This window comes from Marmota monax, unplaced genomic scaffold (assembly GCF_021218885.2).
Source record: "Marmota monax isolate L192 unplaced genomic scaffold, Marmota_monax_Labrador192_F-V1.1 WCK01_AAM20220418_F8-fsc00078, whole genome shotgun sequence".
Lineage (NCBI taxonomy): Eukaryota > Metazoa > Chordata > Mammalia > Rodentia > Sciuridae > Marmota > Marmota monax.
The window spans coordinates 4038976-4052707 of record NW_026694865.1 but is presented as its reverse complement, the minus strand read 5'-3'; the positions used below and the strand labels follow the sequence as shown (position 1 = coordinate 4052707).

Below are 13732 nucleotides of genomic sequence, written 5' to 3'. Positions count from 1 at the left end.
CTGGATACAAAATGTTTTTGGTTGGGGGGGGGTGATGGCAGTTGGAATTGAACCCATGGCCTCATAATGCTAAACATGCAGCCTCAGCCCCACAGTGATTTTTTTTACCAGACTAAGTTGGTACCCAGATATTGGCATATTGAATGAAATCAGGGTTTTCCTATGTTGCTCTCAAAGCATGAATTGTTCTTTTCATTGTTGTTTATTAAACTGTTTATTATACTAAGCCTTCTAATTCATGTGGTGTTGCTGGGTCATATTTACTGAATTCAAGTCCCAACTGCCAAGGCAAGGCTTTTCCTAAACAACTTGGCTTTTTTCTTTTGTAAAATTAGGATGATTAAACTTTCCATCTATCTACCTCTGGTGTTAGCAAGATTGATGAAGCTGTATTAAGGCATCACATTTTGTTTCTTGGATGAAAGGCATTTTGTAAATGCAATGAATCAAAATGTTATTATTTCAAGTTTATGACATAATTGAATATCTGTGAAGAAACATTACCTAGGCTTTGTTTGGTTATTTGTGTTTTTACAATAATTGAAACTATCAAATTGGGAGTCATTTATGGGAATACTTGTATTTAAATATTTCCCAGAATAAAAGGGTTTTTTTTTTTTTTTTTGTATGTGTGGGTGGGAGAGAGGGGTTGACTTTGAGCTAGGCCTCTACCTTAGTTGCATCTTTAAATTAGGAATACTATCTATATCCTCAAAGGTGTAGTTATTGTGAGGATTAAATTAGGATAATAAGTAATAGCATTCAACGCAATTCTGGGCTTTGGTCATCATTTGGTAAATGGGACCTGCTGTTGTTATTTTGTTAATTGGACTGATTATATGCAGTTGTTTGCTTTTTGGTATATGTTTTGGCTTTAGTCTCTTAAGTGCCACTTTAGTACATGGATTCTTAGACTTGGGGGAACATTATTAACATCTAGAATGAGAACATGTCTTCTGAAACCTATGAAAGTGAGGACTGAGGCTCCATGGTCTGTGTTGGGTCACAGAAGTTTAAGAAGTCTTTAGAGAGAAGAATAGTTATAACTTGGCAATTGAAAAACTTGAAGTCTGAGATTTTCTCAAATGTAATGTATTGAAGATACTAAATGATGCATGTGTATTTTGTATTAGGTCCTGAGTCCTTTTGCTTTCTGATGTTTTTAAGATCTTTATGTTTTACTGTGTTTCTACAACTACTGCCAAATATAGTAACAACCAGAGCAACAACCACCATTTACTGAACATCTTGCTTGTGCCAGCTCACTTTGAGGATGAGGAGGGAATGGAATAGATAGAATGAGACGTGGTCTGTGTTCTCAGGGAGCTACCCATCTTGGGGTAGGAAGAAAGATGACTACACCAATGACTCACACAGGGAGAGAGTTAATCTGGTAGATAGGTAGAGGGTTAGAGTGCATAATTAAGAATAGAATTAGGAAGATTTTAATGTCAAATAGAACATTGAGGGCTGGGGTTGTAGCTCAGCGGTAGAGTGCTCGCCTAGCGTGTGCGGGGCCCTGAGTTCAATCCTCAGCACCACATAAACATAAATAAAAAAATAAAGGTATTGTGTCCAAATTACAACTAAAAAATAACTATTAAAAAAAATAGAACATTGATGCCATTTTGAACACCACTCTGTTGGTTGGGTGGACATGTACAGGTGTAACTCATGATAGAGTTGGAAGAACCTTCCTTTGGCCACCCCTCTTTCTTAAGATGGTCTTTTGCTAACCTCATCCACATACATTTTAAATAGTGTATTAGGTTTCTGTTGCTGTGGCAAATACCTGAGACCATCAAAACAAGTTTATTTTGGAGGTTTCAGTCCTTGGTTGATTGTTCCCATTGCTTTTGTACCTGTGGTGAGGCAGCACATCACGGTGGAGCGTGTAGGGGTGAAGCTGCTTACCTCATAGTAGTGTAGAAGCAAACAGAGAGAGTGTGTGTGTGAAAAAGAGGGAGACACCAGCATCCCACAATTCCCTCCAGCATGCCCCCAGTGACCCAAAACTTCTCACTAGGCCTTACCTCTTCTCACTAAGCCTTTAGGGTACATCAAGATCCAAGGTATAGCACATAACCATATATGTCCAGAGAACATCTTAACATTCCCTAAATAACACTGGAGCTGAGTCTTGTGTCTATAGGAAAGCAGAGGAGGCAGCTACAATTTATTGGTTTTATTCATAAAAATATATTGACTATGTATAAGACACAGTGCTATTTTGTGATATTTAATTTTCCTGTTTACTCAATAAAGTTGATATTTTTTCCATTTTATAGAAAGAGAAAATTAAAGTTCAGAGAGGATGAGTAGCTTATCCCAGATCATGCAACTGTTGAAAACCAGAATTTATTTCTACTGTACATTGACTTCCCAGGAGTTGAGTTGTAATTCTTAACTGTACTAAAAGACCAGGACTTATTTTCTATTTTATTTTTTGAAGTTCTGTAACCTGTGTTTACTGTGAACATTCCTAGAGTGCATTGTTAGATACTTTGTGCTTACCAGATGACAGTGTCCACATAAAATTGCTACTGAAAGGCTACCCAAAGGCAGTGGAACTAATATCCAAAATATCACTGCAGTTGTCCATTAAATATTGTAGCTTCCTCTTGACTGTAGGCTTCTTTATTGCTTAGATTATTAATGAGATTTCATTCACCTCGTTGGTACCTATGATATTCAGCCAGTCACTCTGGAAAAAAAAAAATCTTACACAGAGAGAAGTATAGTCTGTGTCTATACGTAAAAGGTGTATTTTCGTCTGGAATTTTCAGTAGTGTTCAAAGGTGTTGGTGATCTCACCACTAATTATGTCTTTCCTTTTCAGCTTGAAGAAGTCTTCTGCTGAACTGAAAAAAATATTAGCCACTGGGCAGGTAGGTATTATGTAAATATGAAGCTTTTCAAGTAATAGTAACTTATTACTGTACAGTTTTTATCCGTAAACTTATTGAACAGTAAAGAACCTGTGACTTTCTTCTTGTCATAAATGAATGACATGGTTTAATTTGATTGGCAGAACAATTTGCAGCACATTTTTCAAACTGTGCTAATGGGTTTCACTCCCAGCAGATTGAAGTACCATGCACACACCCTGCTGCCATCTCAGTTTAAAAAAAGTTAATCAGTTCTGAACAAGTGTGTCAACCCATGGGTTGTTGAAATGGTCCTGCATTCTGAGGCAGCTGTTTCTTTCATTATCTTGGGGGAGAAAATGAAAAACTGGTACTTTTTTTTTTTTTTTTACCTCAGCTCCTTTTGTCCTGAAACTAACACTGATTTTAGGAGAGCAGCAGGACATCAGACCTTTGGTACAGAAAATCCCTGAGCTTCTGGAAACCTTGGTTTGCTTAGATGATGGCCATGTGAAACTGAGTGACCTAACCCAGCCAGTGAGGACAAACGGGCCTGCAGGCCAGTTATTTCTCACTAATTTTAATTCAAGTAAATGGACACATTTGATATAGTATAGTGCTTTTAAACATACACTGGTAAATTACGCTACCTACAGGGTCCTCGATTCTTCAATAGCAACATAAATGCGTTTTAATGTTTGTTATAGTGGAAGCCCTCTGATAGCCTTGCAGGCAGGCGCCTGTCCATTGCGATCAAGCCTGCCTATTAGGCTCTATTGACTGAGACATCTGTGTCACTGCAAATAAAAGACTCTTATTGATTTTCTTAACTGCTGTTCACTTCCCGTCCATGTTTCGAAGGCTGAAATCTTAATTATCTCAGATGCTTATTCAGTGCCTTCACACGCTGACCTCTCCAAGCCTCATTGGCATTTCATGAATCAAGTACTTGTAGTGGAGCATGTCAGGAAGACAAAGCTGGGTCCTCATGCTTGTCCTTTAATATCACCTGTAACATTGTGGTCTGATAGATGCGCGTGCTTTAAAACGGTGGCTGTATGGTAGTGCTTCTGGAAGCCTTTCTTACTTAGCATATCATCCCTTGAATACAGTTAGAGAAAATTAAGTTGATTGGCTTCTGACAGCTGGTTGTCATCCAGTGTGTGTGAACTCCTGTCCTTAAACATCTTGCAAGCAGCTGAGGAGAATGTAGCATTATATGTATGTATAATCTTGATGGTCTCAAAGTTTTAGATAGGTTTTTATTTATTTATTTATTTTTCCTGCTGGGGATTGAGCCCAGAGCAGGAAAAATAAATAAATAAATAAAGCTTTATCTCCAGCCCTCAAATTTTAGATAGTATCTACCTAATAATTTTGCCTTTAAGAGCAAAAAATTTGTTTAGAATGAGGTCGCCCCAGTGCTTGGGATGTGTGTAGAACCTGTATGAAATAAAACCTAACTAGAAACATTGAGCCTAGGATATTTATGTATCTTCACCATGCTTGCATTCTAGTTACTAATTGTAATTTATGTAGCAGTCACTTGTGTTCTTCAGCTGGAAAATATATTTCAAAATTGACATAAATTAAGAAGCTTTAACTACATTTGTTCAACCCAGGCAATGGAAAATAACCTGTCATAGATTCCTCTTTCAAAAATGAAAAACAATTGATTTCCACTGCAAAAAATAAGCATTCTGAAATGTTCCCAATGTTTTGACAACAAATCCTAGTACCATACACATCTTAGTGGTCTCAGCTATGAGATTCTCTGTGGTGGGAGATGGTCATGGCAATGATTTTTGACACTTAAAGATTGTTCATCTCTTTCCCTTGGGGATGTGCTAAACCCCACATTAAATAGTCTGGCATTTTATTTATTTTAAGGATAAGCTTTTCTTAAGTTACTTTCATTCAAAAACTAAAAACACTCCACCTTTGGAAGTTTTCAAAATATCTCCTACTGATTCCTGTTGGTGGTACAGATTAACTAAACCATGGGTGAGATTGCACTTCAGTGAGGTAATGTGCAGCATGGGCATCAGTAAATTTCTGGGCTGAACACTGACACCACTTGATATGGAAGATGTAAGTCACATTTAACGATACTTTAACACTTGAGCGTAGTTTTTTATTTTAGTGGTTTATGCTCTCAAGCATTAATAATGATTTGCCTTTCCACTGGCCTCCACTTAGATTTAATAAGGAATTCATATTAATCATTAAAAGAAAGGGACATGATTCTTCAAGATAATCAAATATTGACAGGTTAGAAATAGCTTTCTGCCTGGGTTCATTGATATAGGTTATGTGATATAAATATTTATTTCTTTTCTGTCACTCAGAGTAAATGCCACCAATTGATTCAGCATTGATATAGTGTCAACAGTTCATAAGAAACATTTGACTGGCTTGTGTTTTCCGATTAGTCTCTGCTCTATAAAGTGGGATTTACTAAATCTCTCCAATTGTCTGCTCATAGAGTGTGACTGCTTTCTGAAACCATTATTGCTTCGATTTGTGAAGCAAAGGTCTAGTGATAGGACGAGTTTCTGTTAGACCTTTACATATAAAATAAGGATTAATTGAGCATTTTTATTTTAATGATTTATAAGCGATAGGTACTGATTCTTCCTAATATAGGCAGACAATAAACAAAGAACGCTTTCTTTGCTAATCCATAATTGAACTCCATTTCATTTTTCCCATTAATTTCATTAATATATTTAATCAAGCATTGATTTAAGAGTTTAACATTTAGTCTTTGGAATGAAGACATTGTTTTCCTGTTCACACTTTGTAATGGAGGATTCTGTTTTTCCAACTCAAAAAATAAATCAAAAGGTAATTTTGGCATGCTTTATTGAGGCTGTAAGTCAGCCTCACTGCTGTGTTCTCCGAGTATTTTCTCACCAGGTTCAGGGTGGCATCATCTGTTTAACATTGGTCCTGGGTTTAAACTGATTAGAAATAGCCCAAAGGGTCAATTTAAAGGATTTTAAAAGTGCACAGCTCCTCAAGGATATGTGTCTAGGACCTTTGCATCTCTAGTGTTGTTTTGCCTCTTTTTGTGTTTTAGCGTCTGTGGGAGAGGGTGAGAATATTTTTTCCCGATTCTGATAAATCAAGTATGAATGTTTTATGAAGTAACAGGTCTAGAACTGATTTTGGTCCTGCTGCATCTTTGGCTGCTATTTTGAGAACTTCAAATACCTTTAGAAAAAATTCTTTTGAGTTTAGGAGAAAAGAGGGAGGAATAGATATCCACCGTAAATCAGGTTTAAAACGGAATCATTACTAGTATACAAAACTCTTAGATTCTCATGGTTTATCTTAGACCCTACATGAAGACTGAAACATAAATGAGACAGTGTCTAAGTCCTAACTACACACCTATTCTTTGCTTCTTGCTTTTTTTTTTAGTTGAAACAAGGAAACTGAAATACATTTTAAAACTATTTAGCATATCTTTATTAAATAATAAAAAACCCTCTTTCACTTCTTTTCAATTTGAAGAGCTATGTGATTATGTGATTTTTAAAACCTTAAAAAATAAAACAGATATAGCTAATGAAATTGCTTTTTATTTGTGCGTGCCTGTTACTTGATTATTTGCTTTCCTCTGGGCCAGTGGCCTTGATAGAGAAGAACCCCCTTCCATACCTCACCTGAGACAAGCTGCTGATGTACAGCACGGAACTGAAGTGTGCTGAAAGACAGAGCTAGCCTGGACTAGTCGTTATTGACGCATTACAGAGCTGAAATGAATGTGCCAGATGGTCTTAAAATGCTGTAAAACTGTGATTTTGATTCCAGCTACAATACTTAAATGCTATACTGTATAGACTTACAAATCCCGCCTTTGTTTCATAATCAGCACTGTTCCTGTGCTTTATTTTGAAAAATTGACTTAATATGTTCATCTAACTAAAAAAAAATAATGTTCTTATTAACAGTTTGTTAAACCCTGTAATTTTTTAATAGTTAAGAACAATTACGGTAACCCATTTTGATCAAATATGAAATTTTCAAAATGTGCTTTTATAATCAATTCACAAGTTCTGCTCTAATAGTTTTTCTTTAATTTTTTTTTTTTAAGCCTTGTGGGGTGGTGCATGCCTACAGTGCCAGCACTTGGGAGGTGAGACAGAGGAGTGGCTTGAGCCTAGGAGTTCAGGACTAGCCTGGCAACATAGTGAGACTCTGTCTCAAAACAAAATAACAAAACCAAACCCATCTTTTGAAAAAGTGAGAAATATTTATATAATATATAAAAATAAGAAAATTCAGATAAGCAAATATTAAGAGTCTGATATTTCTTAATATTGAAAAATCAATAAAAGTAGCAGTTGATGCATAAGCTAAACAAAGGCCTGTATGTCTTTAAAGCATCCCATAGTCTCTAATATTATTTTTTAAATGGATACTGTCTTTTACAGTGAAATGATCCTAGAACTTTTCTTCAAACCCATTTTTATCTTTACCCAACCTTTGCAGCCTTCCCTATTTTCTGAGGGAGTCCATATTTGTCTGGATTTTTTCCATTCGTAGCTTGTTTACCCAGTGCTTAGTGCTAATGCATGCACACATGCAGCAAACTTCATCTGCCTCCCTCTCCTGTCCTCCTCACCTCTCCCCTGCCTGCCCCCTGATGATGTTGCGTGCCTGTCACTCCTGTTTGGGTTGGAGTGCTAGGAATGCTGGCCACTTCTCTTACAGCTTAGTACCAGTGGTAAAGACTATGATGTTGGGATTATAATGAGTGCAGGTGCTCAGGGACAGCTATACCTACCACTTTGCCTATGCAGTGGTGGAGAGGACATGCCCACAGACCATGGTCCTTCCAGAGCTGAGAACCTAGGTACTGTGTACCTACATCCTGCTTACCCTTATGTATTGGTGCCACTAATTCAAAATCTGTAAACTCAAGAAAGTGAAATTTCTCTCTCCTAGAAATTTCTTTCAATCCATGATGAGAATATAGCTTGTTAGGCAAGTTAATGGTACAAATTAGATTGTTGGAGGCACGTTTAGATTACCTAGAGAATGTTCTTAGAGAATTGGCCTAGTAGCCTATTTGTACGCGCCAATAGATATTGCTCTTTATGTGCCTTCATTGATCAAAGTAAACCAAATAGTAATTCTGCTAGTTTAGCTTCTCAGTCCACTTTATGTACTGCATTTCTTCATGCTGTTTGAAAACATTCAGTCCATAATAATGTGGTTTTCTTTTCTTTCCTTTATACCAAATCTTTTATACAGATTAAAAAAAAATTGTTTTCTGTATTTATAGTATAAAGGTTGTGGTAAACAGAGTTTTTCTCAAGTAGGAAAGTAGTTGCCAATTTTTCTGACTTGTCTGTCATTTTTTCACTGACCCTAAATATAGTAATTAACTGATTGTAAATTGCATCAATCACATTGTACTACAATTAAATTGGGTGCTGCATTGGCCTTTACACATTAATCTGTCGATATTCTTTTAGGATTGGCAAAACGGCTTGGAAAAGGAGCTGTTTCTGTTACTTGCACTGCACTCCTAATTATCACAGCTCTCTGAAGCTTCAACTTCAGAAATGTATAGAAGAAAAAATTTCCCTTGATAAATGATGCCTTGCTTTATTCAATTGGTGGAAGTTTAGAGTAGAGCAAATATTTAAAGCTTTACAATAATGGTCTGAGAGTAAACTATTTTTTTCCAAGTGATATTGAATTAAAAACTCCATCCATTTTCTGCCCATGCAAGGCAGTGCAATTCCCTGGAAATTGATTTTTTTTTCCCAAGGCTTACGATGGCTTTCTCCAAGCTTTAGGTATGGGGGAGAAAAAAAACCACCTTTATTAAATCTGCTTAGTGAATAAAGTTGGCAGCTGGACCAGCATGCATAAAAAAAAATTACTGAATGCCTCAAATAAAGGCTGACTAGTCTTAGTTATCTGATAAATACTTATTTACAGTTACTTTTACAGTTCTTCAGAAACTGAAACATTTTGTGGGTGCTAGCATAATTTATCTACTATTTGTAATACAAATGAGGATAATATTTTGGGTATAGTAGGTTTTATGGAGTCTTGGAAAATATGCATGCTGTTTTGTATATCAAATTATAAAAATGACCGTAGTTTGTAAAAATCACATGCCTGCGTATTTTCCCTTAATGCATTATAATGTTTGAGTATATGTACATTTAAAAGTGCATTGATTTGGCATTTCTCCATCAGCATAATACGGTTTCTACCGGTTATTGCTGTATACTAATTTATCATTTGCAAAGAAAGGTTCTTTATGCTCAGGAAAATCATAAACATTATCCAGTTAGTTTGCTAAATGTTAATTATAGGGTCACCTGAGGAGTTTTCAGGGCTGATTTATTTACACATCATGCATTAGATTATGGGCCTGGCTGTGCGCCTGTGTGTATATGCTGTCTTCCCAAGTTTGACTTTGGTTGTGTGCATTGCTGTTCAGTACTGGTTCTATGCAGGGCTAGAGACTGTTTTCTTATCAGTATCTCTGACCTGACCCTTTTGAGCTATGTTATATCATTCCATTTTGACACCTTTTATCAAACTTTAATGAAATGACCCAGGCAAACAAATTGTCATTAAACTTTCCATCACTTTGTCCCTTGGTATCGTCTTTTATAAATTGGACAGCAAATGTTGTATTGATCTTCTCGTTCTTGCAGCTGAACTTGAAATGACCCAGACCGCTTGTTGTTTATGGCCCAGAGTTGCTTTTCCTTGACATTTCCATCCACAGCATGACACCCTTTTTGTTTTTCTTTCTTTCTTGTGGAGATAAATGAACAAGACATACGGTATCGAGACACCCTTGGTCATGGCAACGGAGGCACAGTCTACAAGTGAGTAGTCAATTTTGTTTAAACTTTCTTTCCACTTTTACCAAATGCTAGGAATCCAAGTACTCTGTGGCAAAAATTTTTTTCATGACCACCAGTACTTAGATTTATTTCCACATTTGACTCCAAAATTCTTCAAGGCATCTTGTATTTTCTCAGGAATTGCCTGAAAAGTGCATTTATATTGCCTTTTAATATTTCTGGGTCTGCATCTCTCCTGGGCGAGCAGTTAATAGTCGACCATTAGCAAGCGTACTTTTAACTGGCCTGAAGTTTAATGCATATTTTCCTTCACTCTTTAACACCATTATTATTATTATTATTATTATTATTTTTAACTTGCTCGCACCCTGCGCTTGTTCCTTGCCTGTTTACAGTTATGCCCAGTGGAAGCCAAACCTTATAAATACCACTGCTATGCCCTGTGTTGACACTATAAGTTATTAAAAAGCCTTCTTCCTGTTGTATTTTCTTCTTTCCTTACCCTACTCCCCTGAGAGAATTTCTACACACATTGATGAATATGTTAAGTTATAAAACTCTCCCAAATTCCAGTCGCGGTGATCTTACCCTAAAGGAGTGTTCATTTTCATATTAAAAAATGCTAACCATAAAAAATAGTTCTCTCAATAGGGAAGTCTTTCTCATGCAGTAGTGCAAAGTTTAAACTACATAATGTAATATCTGGTACTTAATAGTCTGCAATGGTGTATGAAAAATATTCCACTAGGAATTAAAAAATCCATACTCTGTAAGAAAACCCTGAGGGAGTAATAAAGCTTTCCTCTAGAGAGCTGTTTTCCATATATACACTAACCCTGCATTACATTATGATGGTGTTTTTACCTGAGATATTTTAATATCAATAATAATATATAATTTCAGAGTTATAATTAATTTATTTTCTAATTGGTTACTCACGTTCTTAGAATTTTAAGTTCTGATGAACCACATGAATACAGATGCTGTCCTATGGTCACAAAGGGTCGAATCCTAAAATCCCAGAATATGCCTCAGGTATCAATGCGGCCTTGGCATAGAATTTGATTTCTCAAGGTTAGAAGCTCCTTTGAAGTCATCTGATCTGGTTACTCATCCAAGGCTTTAGCCCCCTCTTTAGGTACAACCAGGATGTGAGTTTTTTCTCCCAAATATAGTCCTTTAAGAATTTCTGTTCACTTATTTGGATTCTTTTCTCCCGCAGATGACTATTATGAATAGTAGGTCTGAAAGTTAAGTCCTTCTACTGTGACGTACATAACATATTTCTTATACCATCTTTGGGCTTTGCCTGTAAGGTGTTGGAGGCCTTCCCTACTGAGTTTTGAGGCTGTTCTTCTTTTGGGTTATACTGGCATTCATTCCAGGCAGCTCCAGCACCACATGTATGACATCTCTTCACCTTAGTCCCTACCCTTATCTGACCTGAATTTTTACCCTGTTCTAAAGCTTCCTAGAAAGGAAATAAGACGAACTATTATTTGCTCCTATTTGCTTCTGTTGAATTCCCTGGAAGGAGCAACTTTCACTGCTTCAACCTTTCTTTTTTTTTTTTTTTTTTTAAATATTTTTTTTAAGAGAGAGTGAGAGAGGAAGAGAGAGAGAGAAAGAATTTTAATATTTATTTTTTAGTTATCGGCAGACACAACATCTTTGTATGTGGTGCTGAGGATCGAACCCGGGCCGCACGCATGCCAGGCGAGCGCGCTACCGCTTGAGCCACATCCCAGCCCTTCAACCTTTCTTTTTAATGCTTTTGTTCTGATAACTAGATATTATAAACAAGAAAGACTTATACCAACCCTTTGGATTCCCTTCATTGGCTTCAAATGGAAACAAAAACCATTCATTTGGCTTCTAACTTCTTATTTGTGTTGTTACACCAAATATTTAGCTTTGGATTTCTTTCTTTTGAGAGAGAGAGAGAGAGAGAGAAAGAGAGAAAATCCCAATATTTATTTTTTAGTTTTCGGCGGATACAACATCTTTGTTTGTATGTGGTGCTGAGGATCGAACCCGGGCCGCACATATGCCAGGCGAGCACGCTACTGCTTGAGCCACATCCCCAGCCCAGCTTTGGATTTCTTAACTGAAGACCTATCATGAATTTACTGTCTTGTTATGTTCTATAAGGAAAAAAATATAAGGTCACCAAAACCTGGCAGATAATTTTTATTAGACATAATATCATAGTTGTTAAAAATTTTCTTTTTTATGTGTTGTATATCAAACCCAGGCCCATGCATACTAAGCATGCTCTTTGCCACTGAGCTACACCCCCAGCATAGATGTTAAAATCCTCTATCAAGTTAAAACAAACCTGCATAAAAAGGGCAAATATAGAGGAAAGTAGAAATAACATGCCCATCCCGCAAGGAACAATTACAGCATGAATTATATTAATGCCTTAAAATTATATTAATAGTAAAATGCACATTATATGAAATTTACCATCTTAACCATTTTTAAGTGTACAATTTGGTGGTATTAAGTACATTCACATTGTTGTGCAACTGTCAGTACCATCCATCTCCAGATCTCCTTTCCTCTTACCTCTCAGTGCATTAAGCAGTAATTCCCATTTGTTTCCTTATTGTTATTTTTTAGCTAAGAAGCATATCGAGAACTTCTTCCATGAGGTCCCCAATGTCCAGGAACATTCTTTTACATGTTCTTAGCACAAGTTCTTCAATTTACTAGAATGCTGGGATGACATTAGCAACTTGTTCTAAGAGTTTATTTACCTACCATTGCCAATGCTCTATACAAGTGTTGAAGAATGTGTTGGACATAGGTTTCTTATGGAAGGTGTCTAACAGTATTATGATAACTTTAATACTTTATTTATATAATAGATTTCTCATAAAAGAAGAAATTCTACTTATCCTTTTGCCTATGTGATTCTGGTTTTGTTGTTTTGAGGTTGGGTTTCTTTTATTAAAAATTTTTTTGTAGTTGTAGATGGACAGAGTGTTTTTATTTTATTTTTATGTGGTACTGAGGATCGAACCCAGTGCCACACACACGCTAGGCAAGTGCTCTGCTGCTGAGCTACATCCCCAGCCCTTTGAGACTGGGTTTCACTGTGTCACCCAGGCTGGTTTTAAACTCCTGGGCTCAAGTGATCCTCCTGCCTCAGCCATCCCAGAATAGGTGTGCACCACTGTACCCAATGCCTATGTGATTCCTAAAGGAGAGGAATATGAAGATACCCAATTGCATAATTCACTTAATCACTGAGCTTCATTTCTGCCTGGGTGTTAGTTTGTATTATTGTTCTTGTATCTCTGGCTTTTAATTCAGCACAAAGAAGTGGTGTAATCATCAAGAAATGAGAATCCACTTTACTAAAGTCTTTATAACCATTTGATGTGTTATGATAGGGTCTCCTACACTAAGTTTACCTTAATGGTGTTGACCATAAAATTATGGTTTTTCAAACAAAAATGATTACATTAGAGGCTGTACTACATAAACTAGATGAAGAAAATATTGAAAAATCCACTCATTGGTAACAAAACTGCCTAACAGGCCTATTTAATTTTTTCTTATAGAGTATATTAAGCTAATAAGTGCAAAGCAAAAGTTTAATATTTTAGTCTTATTCACTCCACTTGATGGGATGTTGTAAATCTCAAGGGACGTGATGTCATGTGTAAATGCAATGTATATTATTTAATAGTTGGTACATTGTCTTCCTTTAAGTCTAGATGTTTTCCACAGTTACGCGATATGAAATTTTTGTCTCCATCATTTAAGCCAAATAGTAATGTAGATTCTCCATGCTGTCCCTCACTGAGCTGTTCTCTGTACTACGATAGTAACCTAAGCAGGTAATTTTAAATTGGGATTTCTTGGATTACTATTTGTGTTAAATGGATCGTAAAAGAAATATCTTAGGCTATAGTTAAGCCCAAACCTAGGAAGGAGGAAAGTTCAGGAAAAGGAAATGGGTGCATTTTCATTATTCCTGTTTTCCAAAGCGCTGCAAGTTTTGCT

General features: G+C 36.3%; 1 protein-coding gene across 7 annotated transcripts in view; it reads left to right on the top strand.

Annotated features, from left to right (window-relative positions):
- Positions 1-13732, top strand: part of Map2k5 (mitogen-activated protein kinase kinase 5) — a 238111-nt gene that overhangs the window by 42039 nt on the left and 182340 nt on the right. For all 7 annotated transcript variants that reach the window (XR_006847739.2, XM_046426490.2, XM_046426493.2 and 4 more), the window contains 2 exons: positions 2840-2888; positions 9672-9736. Coding sequence is in view for 6 of the 7 variants with exons in the window: in XM_046426490.2 (XP_046282446.1) it covers positions 2840-2888; positions 9672-9736 (114 nt within the window). In the remaining variant the exon portion in view is untranslated. The remainder of the gene's footprint in view (positions 1-2839; positions 2889-9671; positions 9737-13732) is intronic.